Raw genomic sequence first — 15,295 nt, forward strand, 5'->3', positions numbered from 1 at the left:
AAACCTGTTTTAAATATTAGGTCAAATATTTATAAGAAAATAAAGAAAAAAAATGAAGATAATCTTAATAGTGTAATTACTCACAATTATATAGAGTTTTTTTGTAGTGATGCAGTAAACACATGTTACATAACAGTCATTAAATATAATGATTATTAAATAAAGTCAAGCAGAGTTTGATTTGTTGCTTGACAGGAAGTGGAAAGAAGCAAACTAATATAATTACACCACTACTGTGTTTTTGTATTTTTGTATGTATTTTTAATATATTTGCCATAATCTAGTTCTTATCAGTAGCACAAAGATAATGAAAATAAAAAAATCCACCTTACATTGAAAAAAAACTGAAGCAAATGTAACCCCTTGGCATCAGACAAGCTATCAGACTAACTGTGAGCACCTGGCCCCGCCCTTATTGTGAGAGGCCTGGTGTGTATATAAGTTCTTGGTCAGCTGGTGCACTTCCTGCTTGCTGCTTGCTACTTCCTGCTTCCTGTTTCCTGCTTCCTGTTGGCTGCTTCTTGCTCTCAGCTGTTGCTGCTGCTGTGGCCACACCAGGACGCCTAAAACATATTACGAATAATACAAACAAATACGAACATATTTGGACACCTCAGCATTTACCTTTGGACACTAACTAACCCCAAAGAGACCTGCTCATTGGTCAGGTTTTTGTTATGTATTCTTTGATCTACAACTTGATGGCGAGCTACCCAAATCTGAGATCCTGATACTTCCACCCTCAATAACAACTCCTCACCTGCAGCAAACCTCAACTACATCCCAACCAATAGACTTTTGGAAACCACTCAATAGGACTCAGACCCATATCCCGGTTCCTTTTGTTGTTGTTTTTTTGTATTGTTTAAATGTCTATTTTCTGTTAATACAATCGATTGCCTTTTACTTTCATCGCTGTCTTGTTTTCATTTACATACTTTGGGCTCCCTGAGACGAATTCTGATTATTGCGTCTAGTCCCATAACCTGAGAAGCGTTACACAAACATTTGCATATAATGCACTCAAACAAAAACGCAAATGACTCACATTTAAAAAATGTTTTGTTTCCTTGAATATTAGAGCATAAATAGTCTGTGTTGCATTAAGTACAGGCTTCTATTACTTATATGAATATATTATTTGTAATTAAATGAATTTCAGGGGTTAAACCCAAACAAAAGGTATTTTTTTATGTTTGGTCACATATTTCAAAGTGTCTTTAAAGATTTTGGTGCCATGATTAAAAATGTAAAAACACAGTATGTCACATTTACAGAAACAAAAAATATTATTAGATCACACAGTTATGGGATTATTAAAACATTTCTCAACAGTTTTCAGTCCTATAGCTGTCAAAAGTTTGCTTTAACATTTATCATTGTTATTATTATTTATATTTTATAAGTACAGTAAGTTAGCTCTCCATATTTAAAAAAAATAAAGCATGTTTCATTTCACTTTTTTTATGCAGCGTGTTCTTTTTAATTAAAGCTGTTACATAACTGCATTTTAATTGCTTGTTAGTGTCTAAAACTGACAATATTGACATTTGTATTGGAGAACATGCTATCTGCATGTATCGGCTCTAAACCTCCAACATTTTACAACCAGGATATTTGGGAATGTTCTCCCAAATAGAAATGTGAAGAAAAACTCGTCTTTGCTCTTCAAATACAAACAAACTATTGTTTGCTGAGAAATGCTGCTTAAAACCTTCAACGTGTCGTTGTTTGTCACACATGAAACGCATGAGAACATCACATGGAGGAGATAAGAAGAGCAGAGCGGCTCAGGATGTTCAGCAAACACGCCCGCTCCTGCAAAGGCTTTCTTTTTTTTTTTTTTTTTCTTTTTTTTTAACTTGTCCTGTCCAACAGCTAGGCAAACAGATGAGAGCTGAGGGCCTCTTGTGTTGGACATATTTTATTTTAACAAGAGGGGTTATTCATCTTCAGACAAACCAAAGGTATGTCTGAATAAACCCCTTTTGTAATTGAGGCCAAACTTTATTAATTTCAATCATGTTTGAAAATCTTTGGTGTTGGACCGGACGGAAAAGGAAAGAGGGGAAGAAGAGAGAGGGACGTTAGAGAGAGGGGGGGGTAGGAGGGTGATAATAGGAGGGGGAAGGGGGGTAAGACCATAAAGCAGCATAGAGCAGACAGGTTTACTGGTTGTTTATCGTTACGGTACGGTTCAAATGTAGTACAAAAAAGGGCGGGGCCTGTTCACACACACTCAAATATTAACACACCTGCTAGCCGCAAAAATGTCCACATGTCAACATGCACACAAAACAGATAGTGTTCACGAACGCATACCTATGCCTTTAAACCAACTAGTGTGAAATCTTTCATTCATTCAATCATGCAAACTATTAGTGCAAAGGTGAGCTAACACCTGTGCTCAGGTGAGTGTTTATGTTCTTCTAAAATGGATGGTGGAATGTGAAAAGAAGGAGGAGGAGCGCCCAGCCACCCCCACACCCATACCCCCGCCGCAGCAGCAGCGGCAGCCGGAATTCCCCCAACGCCACACGGGAACAGGCAGGGAACAACCGCCCCCCGGGTGACCAAGACCGCCACCCAGGCCAGGGCCAGCAGGACCGCCGCGAGGCCCCCAGAGCCAGAGAGCAGGGAGGCGCAGAGGGAAAGAGAGCGCCGCCCCAGCCCAGCCAGGAAAGCAGCCCCCCGCCGCGCCGGAAGAGCCCAACGCAGGGCCCCACCGGAGAGGGACGCCCACAGCCCCAGACGAGCACCCCACCACCACCCAGGAGTTCCGGGCATCCCCCCGCCCCGACCCCAGGTACGAGCCAGGACCCCCCAAGGGAGACCCGCTCGGCACTCCAGGCAGCCACCCACCCGGCCCACGGTTGGTCCAGGTAGGAGCAAGGCAGGGGCCCGCCGCCCCCGCCCAGGAGGGGGGAACCCCGGGGAAAAAAGGGCGGCCCACAAGGGATGTTATAAATATGGCCCGACCAGGCTCGGCCATGTTGGAAGTTTGGCGAGGCCCAGCGCCCAGGGGCAAGGACCAGGACCCACCCCCCAGGGACACGAACACCCCCGGCTCAGGTGTAATATGAACCCCCCCACCGCGCGGAGAGAGCACCGCCGGGCCCAGGGAGCCGGCACCCAAGGGACACGGCCGCCATCGCCAAGGGGCCCGCACCCCCCACCAGGGAAGGGGTAGGGGACAGATGGACCCAGGTCCCACCTTCCTTGTAAAATGTGTGTGCGTGTATGGGTGTTTGAGAGGGTGTTTGTGTGCATGTGTGTGTGTTTATGTTAGAATGTATATATTGAAGGGGGAGGGGTGTGTGTACTAAGGGGGGTGCAGTTAAAATTGGCGAGTAGGGCACTAAGGGGACATCTCCTGATTACTCACAGTGATGTCCCCTTACCCTCCACACCAAGGGGTCCTAAATGTCTAAGGTGCGGTTAAAATTGGCGGGTAGGGTGCCAGGAGGACATCTGCTGCTTGCTTGCAGTGATGTCCAAGCACCCCCCCTACCAAGGACCCTACATGTCTAAGGTGCAAATAAAACCGAAAGAGGGGGGGCCCACTCCATACGGCAACCATAGGAGGGGGGCCACTCCCAAGTAGCCCCCCCCCAAGGCGCATCGCAGGCTAGACCCCCCACCCCCTCACCCTAATATGAGGTTATATAAGGAAGGGGGTAAGTTGGGGACAGCTGGTAGACTGTCCCCCGGTGGTCAAACAGCCGTCCCCCAGCCCACCCCCAGCAAAGGGGCCAGGGCCACCCAGCCCAGGGGCCCACCCCCGGAGGCGCCGACACCCCAGGCCCGGCACCACCCACCCCACACAGAGAGAGAGGAGCCAGAAAGCGTCGCCCCCCCCCGGAGCAAGCCCAGGCCCCCACCCCCAGACGCCGGCCCTAGAAGAGCTCTGGTCAGGCCTCGACGGGACCGAGGAGGCCAACCGGCCGAGGCAACCACTGATTGCCTCAGCGGAGACCCCGACCCGCTAGCCCCCCCGACCCGTACTAATAATGGGCCCCCCCTCCCCCCCAGAACGCCCCCCCACAGGACAGGGCCGACAAGCCCCCCACCCCACCCCAGACCCCGCAGCCGAAGCGGGTGACACCCAGAGCGACCGGGGGCCCCGAGAGGGTTGTCCCGTCCCGTCCCAGAGCCAGGGAAGGGCCGATCCCAGCCCCAGGTGCAGATGGGCAGCCTATTCGGCGCCGCTGGGCCCCCCCCACCCGAGCAGGGCCCCTCGCCAACCCCCCCCAGCACAGGCAAAGGGACCACCCCCCCAAGCCAAGCCAGACCACCACCCCACCCCCCCACCACGCACCCCCACACCCAAGCCCAGAGGACCACGCAGCGCCCCAGCCCGCCCCACTTGCAAAGGCTTTCAGCGTCTCTTTGATTTACCAGCCGCAGACAGAAAAATGGCAGCAGCACACCGCGGGTTTATTGTGCACTCAACTGCTTGTTGGATTCCACTTGCCTTTTTGCCACGTAAAACGGGGGCCAAAGCCCACCGTGATGGATAGCTAATTATTGGAAAATAGAAAACAGAAAGGAGGGGGTCAGGTAGCTCAAACTGCCATTGGTGGCAGAAGTGTTTACCTACACAGTCTTGAAGCTGTAAATGAAATGAACCATGTTGACTTTGTTGGAAAAAAACTGGCGAGAATGGCAGCAGAACAAAGAAGATCAAAGTCTTGTATGGTGTAAGGAGGGGATCAATAACAGGAGTGAGCTACAGCTACCGAGCACAAGGGTGAAGAAAAATGATTAAAATCTGCTTTTACTCACACAAAAATGATGAAACAGTGATATAACTGCACAAATCTATCCCTCCTTTAAGAATCCTGTGAACAGCAGGGTAAGGTTTCAACTGTTTTAACTTCCAGAGTTTGTTTTGTGACGATGAGCGCACACAGCCCAGCTGAACTCGTGATGTTTAGGATTATAAAAAAAAATGTTTTAAAAAGGACTGGAAGTAAAACGTCATTAACTGACAGATTTTGGGTTTCCTCCGGGGACTCCGGCTTCCTCCCACCGTCCAAAAACATGCTTCATAGGTTAATTGGTTGCTCTAAATTGTCCCTGATGTGCATGGGTGTGTGATTGTGTCCCCAGCTCTCAACTAAGAGTGGCGGGACCCAAACAAAAGGCTAAAGTCTATGGGATATCTGCAAGGATCTGCGTCTGTGGAGGTTTTTAAATTTAAATTAAATAACTTTCTTTTTAATTTAGCTTAATTATTTATTTATTTATTGGACTTTTATGTATTTTATGGCTTTATGGTTTATCATTTGTTCGTTCTTACCCTTTCTATCTTTTATTCTATCCAGTGCCTCTTTCCTTTTTATGTACTTGGCCGTGGAACTCTCCTCTGGCTCGCCTCAGCCGCCCACCAGTTCCATTTGGACGAGGCCTGTCTGCTTCAAACATGTAGTTGTAGAGTTAGGTACCGGTAAGCTAATTTTTCTCTAACAGTACTGGTACCTCGCCTGTCCATCCTGGGGGAGGATCCCTCCTTCATGTGGACATCCCTGAGTTTTCCTCTTTTTTTTCCTGGAATCTGTTTTTTTTTTTCTTTTTTTCTTTTGGGGGAGTTTTTCCGTACCAAGTCTAAGGGCAGGGATGCCCAGTTTAGCCTAGTTTGTTTAGTTTATTTTAGCAATTAGCTATTGTTTTTGATGACTGATTTCATGTTCTTGCAGTTTGAAGCCCATTGAGCTGACTATTGTTGTAATATTGGGATTTATGAAATAAAATTGAAATGAATTGTTTTAAAAGTTGTTCTTTTTGAAGCATAAAAAGTATGCAAAAGCTCTTGTTTGTTTGTTTTTTAGAAAAAATACGCTTAATATCATTATTTATTATATTATATCATATCTATAAGTATGTTTTGAAGAAACAAGAAATGACTCTGTGGTCCTTTATGCAAACACAATACTTGGACATCTTAAAAAAAATCAAAACTGTCTAAAAATTAGGCGCAATTATCTTCTGAAAAAAAGAAAATGTTGCAAAATGCTTCTTAGAAACATGGTTCAATTGGAATTGTCCCTTTAGACCAATATAATTGTAAATACATCACTATTGGAAGTTATTTAGCCGAGAAATCCACAAGGTCTCCTTTAAATAACAGCTTGAATGTTAGACTAATGTCATAAAGGTTGTGTAGTATCTAAATAAGCTCTTTAACTTTTTTGTTTTTTCTGAGACAAAAACTTTTGTGCAAAGTTAAATCCTGTCAAAGCCTCTTGAAGTGTGTTGAAGCTCCAGAGAGTTCAAAGGGGTTTCTGTGCGATGGATCATTTTTGTATAGGAAGATCTGGACCTGTGGAATTATTGTAAGACAGTTTAAAAGGATCCGTTTCTTCCTTTTGGACACGTTCTGTCTGATGTGTGCTTGAGTTGCTGTGCTGTTTGGTGGTGTTCCGTCACCAATGAGGACTATCTGTGAGGATTGGAGATTTCTCAAAGTGATGTGGTTTCCTTTGAGGTACAAATCTCCTGTTAGAAATTCAATGTAAAAAAAACCCACCATGGGTATTTTTAGATAATCAAACATTTGTTGCTGCAAAGCACAAAAAAACCCCAAAAAACTACTGAATATGTTTTTGGAACGTATTCAAATCCTATCTTTAGCTAATAAGGAACGTGAGCTGGGATTAGACCATCGTGAGACAGGTTAGTTTTACCCTACATGATGATGTGTTGTTGCAATGGTAATCCTGAGACAGAGTTAATACATTTTTTTTCTTCAGGAAGAGACAATTACATCATATTTATATGCAACAATTACACGATGGGATGTTTTTTTTCTCTTTGAAAACGGATCCATAGCCTCTTTGAAACATGAAACAACAAGCATAGATGGAAGCACAGGTTACACCCTGCAGCCTCACAGCCTCCGCGTCATCAAGATAATGAAAAAGTGAGGACAATCGCTTGGAGACAGACGATGGCCTGATTCTGTCCTGATCGCATTAAAGGATTGATTTCCTGACATTCTTTGCATATTTATTGACAGAATATGTAAAAAATATCTCCCCGGCAGCCGCAGACACATCCAATCTATTCTGCTTCTCCGTCAGTTTGGAGTTTGAGAGAAAGAAGTGAGCTGTGTATCCAGGCAACCATCTGTTTCCTCGCACCTCTCAAACTTTTGTCTGTTTTGTCCCACTTTTGTTGCATCCTCTAAGTTGTGTTCATTAGGATTGGGAGAATGCTTTCCTGTTTGATGAGTAACATGAAGAGCCATGATGAGAGACTTGCTTTTGCTGGGTAACTGCAGACACCCCCGCACAGATCTGCACCTCAGAAGTGGGGGCTGCCAGACTGCCTCCCAATCTGAGAGGCCTGACTTCTCGCAGCAACATGGAGGATTTAAAAGAGAGTTGAAAGGGATTTGAAAATGAAGCATCATCACTACAACTAAACACAGGTATTTAGCCCATGCTGTTCACACTGTACAAGCAAGGAGGGGCTTCATCTTCATTTATTTTTTCTACTTTTTACTAGCGCATGTCCACCAACTACAGTTGGAAGAAGATTGATCTGAAATGTTGAAGCGGTGCAAACCTCCTTGATCTTGCTCCAAGCTTTTTCTTTCACAGCTCTATTCTTACATATGAAAGAGTTGGTGTCATAGAATTCCATCCGGGCACAAAATGCAATAAGTCATTTCTCCTCCTTGATAAATTTCCAAACGGTTGATACTACTGTGAATAAAAAGGGATGGCATCCAAACATCACTGCCAAATCGGAGTCCCTGATTGGTCAACATTTGACCTGCGCGATAAATGGCCGTGTGTTTGTACGTAGAGCCCGGTGAACACATAGACATGACAGAGAGAGGGCTGAAATGCGCATATACGCATGTTTACATAACTTTTTATTGGAAGTGGCTGCTTGAACTTGCGTTGCAGGGGGTGACGTGAATGTAGCTTCAGCCTACTTTGAGGTGCATGCACTTATGATGAACAGGTGATGCTGTCATATGGTGTCCTTTCGCTACTCTCTAGTCCTTGGTAAGGTGCATGTTTTAGTTCCTTACCACAAGCAAAAGCTGCACACACAGGATGTGCACGTGATACAAAAGTGCCCGTGGGATGTCCACACAAATTACACTCTGTCTAATTTCCTCATTTCTAAAAGTCAGGCTGCACACAAGGAGCACACAGTCTGCAGGGTTTCGGGGGGGCTGAAAAAAATTAAAAATCCGTACGACACTCCTGCATCTCCCTTACTTCACCCTTACTTACTTAAGTGTTTGTTCTGTGACGTGGTCATAGAATAGAATGTGCATGAACATTTTCGTCAAATGGTTTACGACTTTGCTATTTTGCACATGCCACCTTACAGGTTTGTTTATTTCTTTGTCCAGAAACAGCTCTTATCCACCCGTTAGGGCATTTGTGATTAACGCTTAAGTTTATAGTTTCTTTAAGGTCACGGTAATGAAATCTACCAAATCTATGACATAATTTGTTCTTTAAAAAAAAAAAACCAGCTCCGTAGATAATCCTGAAGACGTTTTATCAAAAGATTGCATATATTAAAAAGAACAAAACTAAACACAGTGGGAGCAAATATTGTTTCAAAAAATTCCCGAAATCTCTAATTACTTTTGCACAGCATTGCATCAAACTACACTGCAGGCTGTGAGGAAATGTTTCACGTGTGACAGGTTACGCGACAAGACATGCAACTCGTGATGACAAAAGAAGATCTCACAGTAGAGACACTCGACTAGCCTGGAGACAAGAACAGGAAGGACTGACTCATGTAGATAAATCTGAAGTGTCAGCTTTGCATGGGTGCACAGCACAGATGCAATCAATTCATGTTAGGGTGGAAGGTAAAAGTAACACAAAGTAACCAGATGTCACCTGTGGTGGTTGCAAGCCATAAAAAAAAAGTGCAGAGCAAGACGTTTGGAGTTCTTGACTTTGTCAGCAGAAACTGTGAAGGTTTTTTTTTTTGCCGCTGGAATAAATTTAGCCTGATTTCCATGAACGTAAAGGAGAACTTTACAGAAACTCAGAATACTATTTATCTGGAAATAGGACTGTGACATGGCAGGGAGGAAATGGGCTGGAGGATAAGGGGCAAAAAGGGAGAGACTCACCTGTGTCCCCCCACACTGGCAGGTACTCGTCCTGCTGGATGTCCAGCATGATCTCCAGCCCGTTTCCTGTCCCTCCCTTCATGGTCGTGCGCAGATCCTTCCCTTCTTCAGCTGCGTTGAACATGTAGCACTTCCCATATCTGGTGAACACCTGGGAGTAGAAAGGAGGCAGTTATGGGATTTATTTTCAAATTACAGCGTGAGAATAAAATAAATCCGACATTGTGCTACCAGGAAACCAGATCCCAGGCGTTTCCTGTTCTCATTACTAAGGGAAGTCTGTTCAGCACTGAAAACTCAAAATATCTATAAAAAAGATGACAAGAAAAAGCTCCAACTGAATGCTGGAGCTGAACATGATCAGTGTCTCTGGTGAACGTGTTGCTGTCAACAGTTTGCTGTGACCAAACATTGTTTAGTTCTTGTTGTTTCTGTGGATTTTCACTCATTCTGCCACAGAAAAACACCTCCAGCTCTGTGAAATCACTCATTTGTTTTCTCCTCCTGTCTAGAAAGGAACAGAGATAAACATACTTTGTATAGAGATGAACATAATTTGAATACCACGATCATTTACAAAAAGAAAGGACAAATACATCTTCTTTTTATGGAAACAGTTTCAATATTGCCAAACATCTTCAATGAATTCTAAAAATGTGCATTAGCTGTCCTTGATTATCCTGGAAATAGGAGATACAGAGTCAAAGGATAGTTAGAGCTATTAGTTCTGCTCCCCATAACCGCCCCTGCATTTTATTAAAGAGGATTATGACAAAGTGGACTTCAAACATTTCTAAAATCTGAAAATGTACAAGATATTTGAATGCTGCTTTTTTAGTTTGTTTTTTTTATTTGGGGATGAAAGCAAATTCTTTTTCTGAAAAAAGTGCTCTCAATGGTCTCTTAATTATGATTATGCTGTTTTTAGCCCAAAAAAACAAGGAGATTGTTTCTGCAGAGCGGCAGGAATTCATTAGAAATTCATCCATGAGTTGTGGGCAGAACTGCTGGCGCAGAGTAAGCCTTTTCTGACTTCCCATCATCCCCACTTTTTGCATACTTTCCTACTAGCTTACACCCCCTCACAACCCCAACCCAGCATAACAGGTGCAACAAAAATGACGGGCATTATCGTAGCCACACAGTTTAGAGGCAGATTCCAGCTCAGACAAGGAAAACATTCAACAAAGACATTCCTGGTTCTACATGTCTGCAGGTGGATCCATCAGAATGAAGCAGAGAAGAAACTGAACCGCTAACTGTAGCATCTATTGCACTGCTGCTTTTTCAAACAACATTTTTTCCTCCTGCTCCCGATTCACAAAGATTTAAATAAAGAAACACTCAGAAATTCAGTTTTAATCGTATTTTTCTTTGTATATGATCTCCATCATGATAAAAATTCCACAAAAAAGAAAGAAACACATCTTTAAAGGCAATAAAAAGACCTAAAGAGAGTTTTACCCGGTTTAATCTTCTGTTTCACTGTTGTCTACTTTCTTTTAAACAGTTTCTGACATTCAAACGCAGCAGTTATGAATGCTACTGTCTCATGTTAATTTATGTATTTTGTGGATATCAGATCAGTGAAAATGTCGGTCTTGAGATCAGGAGAGTTCAAATGCACAAATGGGTCATTCCAAAGACTAAAAATGGGGACCTCCTTGCTTGACCCTCAGCCATTCACTGTATATAAGAACCCCCCCTCAGATTCTAAACAGGAAGTATCTGCTGGTCTCAAAAAGTCAAAATCCCTTCTACTGAGGTGTGGAAAAAAACGAGATGGGTCAAATGTGGGGGAAACGGTTCACACACCCTGGTGAGACGTTTGAAAGGGAGAATAAAACTGACTATTAGGGGATGTTTGAAACAAATCATCATCAGAGCTCCAGAAACTTCCCTGATTTATTTGTGGATTTAGAATTTTTTAATCTGTTTTCAAAGACTGCAGGACCACTTGAATTTTAACATAATCAGTCATGAAGACACAGCCTTTTATTTTAAAGAAAGAAAACTTAGAAGCTAACAGAGAGGAAAGACAACAAGCCTTTCTTTATCAACAACCACTTCAAGATTGTGTGTTTTTCTGAGAACCTACTCCACTTGTCCAGGTTTTTCTCCACTCACTCAAGTTTATCTTCTTTAATTTTAACCAACATTCTCATCAAAAGTCTGAAACGGATGAGAGGAACCTATGACTAATAGATTAAGCTTCTATTACAGAGAGGAGTTGATTTCATTAGTGTGTAAATAACACTAAAACTCCAACATATAGTCATTATTACTGTTGTCCCCTTCAATGCTGCAACGACAGAATGAAACGTGTCAAAGTTCAGGTAGCGTTGCAGTTTCTAAAAGACTAAGGTGTTTTTTTTATATTTGTGTTTTACTAAATCTGATCCTTCAGGTTTGTGGCTATCACTGAACTGGACTCCCAGTTCAAAACACTGCAGCTTCTGAAACTATAATAGAGCCATGATTAATTAATGATGCTCTTAAAGAGATTTACATTGAACATTGTGCGCCTTTCAGGCTGCAGATTTTTGCCGGTTAAACCTAATTAAATGACATCTTTCTGCTTCTCTTAAGTAAATGAGAGGAAATACATTGACTAAAGAGTGAATTAAATGTGTGTGTAAGCAGATGAAGCATGTGTTTGCATTAACTCCCTCCCTCTGATAAGAGTCTGTTGCCAAAAAGGACTCAAAACATAAAAGCCAATGCAGCAGTTCTTGCTTTTTGTGACTCCTGAGCCAAGTGGACACCTAAACCAAGATTTAAAATATGTTTTTTCTTCAATTGAAGTCTATTTTGCAGACTCTAGTTAAAGAGGAATGCTGTTTTTATTTTTTATTTTAAAACATGCACATCATAGTGGAGACACTGGATATTTTACATTTTGGGTTGAGTTAAAATAAGACTTTTGGTGTTTACGCTTCATTCAAAACCTAAAGTTAAACCAAAAGAGAAACAGAAATAATTAATACGGGATCAGACAAACTCTTTGACCATGATGGGTTGTTGGTGTCCTTACAAATTGGCAAGAACCATCAAACTAAACAAGCTTTAATAATAATATTTGTATTTAAATTAACATGCGCTTCAAACCTCCCAAAACCAAAAAGCCTAACTGCTCATTCTACTTTGGAAATGCTTCTCTGAGCAAGAACTAAGCTTCAGATCTGCCTGTTGAATTCAAGTTCACTCAGGATATCACAGACTTTGGAGCAACATCAGCAATTGTCAAGCAGTGGCAGAAACAGGTTTAAAAAAAAAAAGAAGAAAAGTTTGGCTTCTGTTCTTGGCACAGAAATGGATTTTCTGAAACTAGCTGTTATCCTTAAATGTAGCCTGAAGGAGGAAAGCTGATTACTGTAATTATAAATAGAGTAAGTGTTAATCAAAATCAAGTGGCACTCCAAGCTAACTAGAACAGGATTTATGCCTCTACCCAGAAAAAAAACATTACAATGTGGACAACAGTGCGCCCCCCATCGTAGGAACTGCTGGCAGAAACAATTAGAGCCTACTTCATTTAAACCCAGCCTGCTAGGTTCTCTTTCAAAACTAAAATCAAGTAAACTAAAATCTTCATGATTTAATGACTTCTTGAGCAGCTGTACTGTAGTATTAATAGTGTTTTAAGGCTATAAAACCCCTAACTGCACACTTTATACACTTTTCTCACTGTGGTGGACCGAGCAGTATAAGGCAGCAAACAGCAAACAATTTTATCAAAAATATTTAAATTTATTTTTCAAAAAGTGTAAATGGGCAAAAAATGGGCCATTAAACGAGGTCAAAGTAACCAAATTAACTCAAGCTTTAAATTTAACAGAGGAAAACTGAACAGACAGACAAACTGACCTACCTAATTAACAACACAAGGGAACATATATAGTGGCTGATCAGACCAACTAGACACACAAGGGGGAACTTAAAAAGACTAAGACAAAATACAGAAAACAAACAAAACTACTGTCCAACATGTGATAAATTAACATACACAATGAATGAAACTAAGGACCATCAAAGTGGCAACTAAAGTAAAGAAACACAAAAAGAGTTCAGCTGCCTGCTGAATATAAGGCCTCTGCTGACTGGCATGCATTGTTGTGTCAGGCCGGACTTGATGCTTCCAGCAGCAGATGGCAGCAGCAGCAACAAAGGTTCCCTCAGCACTGGTAACTCAAAGCATTACATCAAATTAATGAAGCAAATTATAATAAAGTAAACTGAAACGTGTTAATACATTTTATGTTCAAATGTGTGTGTTATGTTTGAAAAAGAAATCTAAAAGTCTATGCAAACAAATAAAGTGAACAGATATATGTAGGATGTGGTGCAGGAGGTTACTGCCCTAATGGGGTGGCAGCGTAGGCAGCCATCACACTCACACAGACAAATATTTTTATACTTTTCTCTCTTGTTTAAACTCAAAGTTCAAAACTTCATAGAAAAATAAGTCCAGAATAGAATAAATAAGATTTGATCACGACTGCAGATTTATGTAAATTTTGGAGGCGGGACGCATTCTCTACAGGAGATACGGCACGGAGATTGACAAGGTCAACAGCCAATCAGGATGCATAACAGTGTGAGGAAACACAAGAAAATGGAAGAAAATGTAGAATCCAATTCTTTTTTGACATTGAATAAATACACAGATTTTTTATTCTGCATAATCATGTATAGGAATTTGTAACACATTGTGCCGATTGCTTTGGCCTGGGTCCTGAAGAGTTCAGCACATTTGTGGGTAAATTCTCCAGATGAATCTTTGTCAGGTGAATTTTTGCTGCCAAATTTAAAGGAGAAACAGATTCATATACATAATTATGCAGGATTTAAAACAAAACTGTGTTGTGAATTCAAAATAAAAAAAAGAGTTGGATTCTCATGAGAATAGAATTCTTCCATACAAGTTCTACTGAAAAAATCTGTGAGCCAGCAAGAGCCCAAAAAGTAAAATGCAATTCAGCAAAACAGGAAACGTTGTACCTTAAAAAATCTAATGCACCCCTTAAAACCCTCACAACATAGACCATCATCTGGCTCTAAGGTCAGTCTTCTCACGTTAGACTTGAAGCAGATTTGAAAATAAAAGTAACTAAAGCCAGCAGTTTTTAATGGAAAAACCAAGCAGGTGCATCTTTCGTCAGCCAACTGATCCTTATTGGGTTCAATTTTACAAACAAACAAACCTCAGTCCCAATTGAAAACACTTTTTTCAGCTTTATTACAGAAATTCTCAGAACATTTTCCACGTTATATTTTTGCAGATTTATATTTTTTTTAAATTTCTATCTGCACACACTATGACACATTTTGTTTTTCTTGTGGTGCCTCTCCTCGAATCCAGGAATTATATTAAGTATAGTATTGTTTTTAAATGCGTCTACGTGATGTACATTTTCTTTGAGCTTAAAAAGAAGTACATTGTCAGAATCACATTGATCGCAGTTCCAGTCGAAAAGTAATTCATTTATTGAATGCGGTAAGAGCATTGACACCTAAAGCTCCGGAGTTAAAAGGTTAAACAACCGTGATGGTTGCTTTGTTTCACCTATTTGCTCATGTTTGGAAAAAATAAAAAAAGTTAATTATCCCCTAATATTTCACAACGTTACTGACCGAAAGCAAAAATACTGATTTCTAGTTTGAAACTAATCATTGATCAGTGAGTTACATGATCTCATTCGTTTTTACTCCTTGTTTGTTCTCAATACGTTATTTTTACTAAAAAAAACATTAAAGGAACATTAATGACTTTATATTAGCTTCTTTTGCATGCTATGGTTGTGACAACACCATATTTGGCACAATATTTTGCTCTCAAATGTTGTGCCAAAGCCACTTTATACAGACATATTTCAAAGTAAAACGCTGCCTGTAGCCACAAAGAGTCGGAAATACGCTCTGTCTAGTTGCCAAATCCTTCTTTTTGTTAAAAACAAGCTCCATACTGGTCCTTTGTGGGGTCATCAAACATCTAACACTCATTTGTTCTGACACACTGATAAATATGAACCCTGAGATGACGTTCACAGAAGTTCTCCCACTTCTGAATAAAAACATTTTCTAATGACGCCTCAGATGAAGCTCATTTAAACAGCTGTCCAAACCCTCCAGAGATTGAAATATTCCAATTAACACTTGCTCGTTAATTGGTCAGAG

At 41.4% G+C, this 15,295-nt stretch overlaps 1 protein-coding gene across 5 annotated transcripts in view; it reads right to left on the reverse strand.

Moving 5' to 3' along the window:
- asic2 (acid-sensing (proton-gated) ion channel 2) overlaps positions 1–15,295 on the reverse strand; it is a 320,413-nt gene that overhangs the window by 25,030 nt on the left and 280,088 nt on the right. For all 5 annotated transcript variants that reach the window (XM_078950984.1, XM_020705102.3, XM_020705101.3 and 2 more), the window contains one exon: positions 9,119–9,269. In XM_078950984.1, coding sequence (XP_078807110.1) covers positions 9,119–9,269 — 151 coding nt within the window. The remainder of the gene's footprint in view (positions 1–9,118; positions 9,270–15,295) is intronic.

This window comes from Oryzias latipes, chromosome 8 (assembly GCF_053564925.1).
Source record: "Oryzias latipes strain Hd-rR chromosome 8, Olatipes_Hd-rR_3.1".
In the NCBI taxonomy this organism is placed as follows: Eukaryota; Metazoa; Chordata; class Actinopteri; order Beloniformes; family Adrianichthyidae; genus Oryzias; species Oryzias latipes.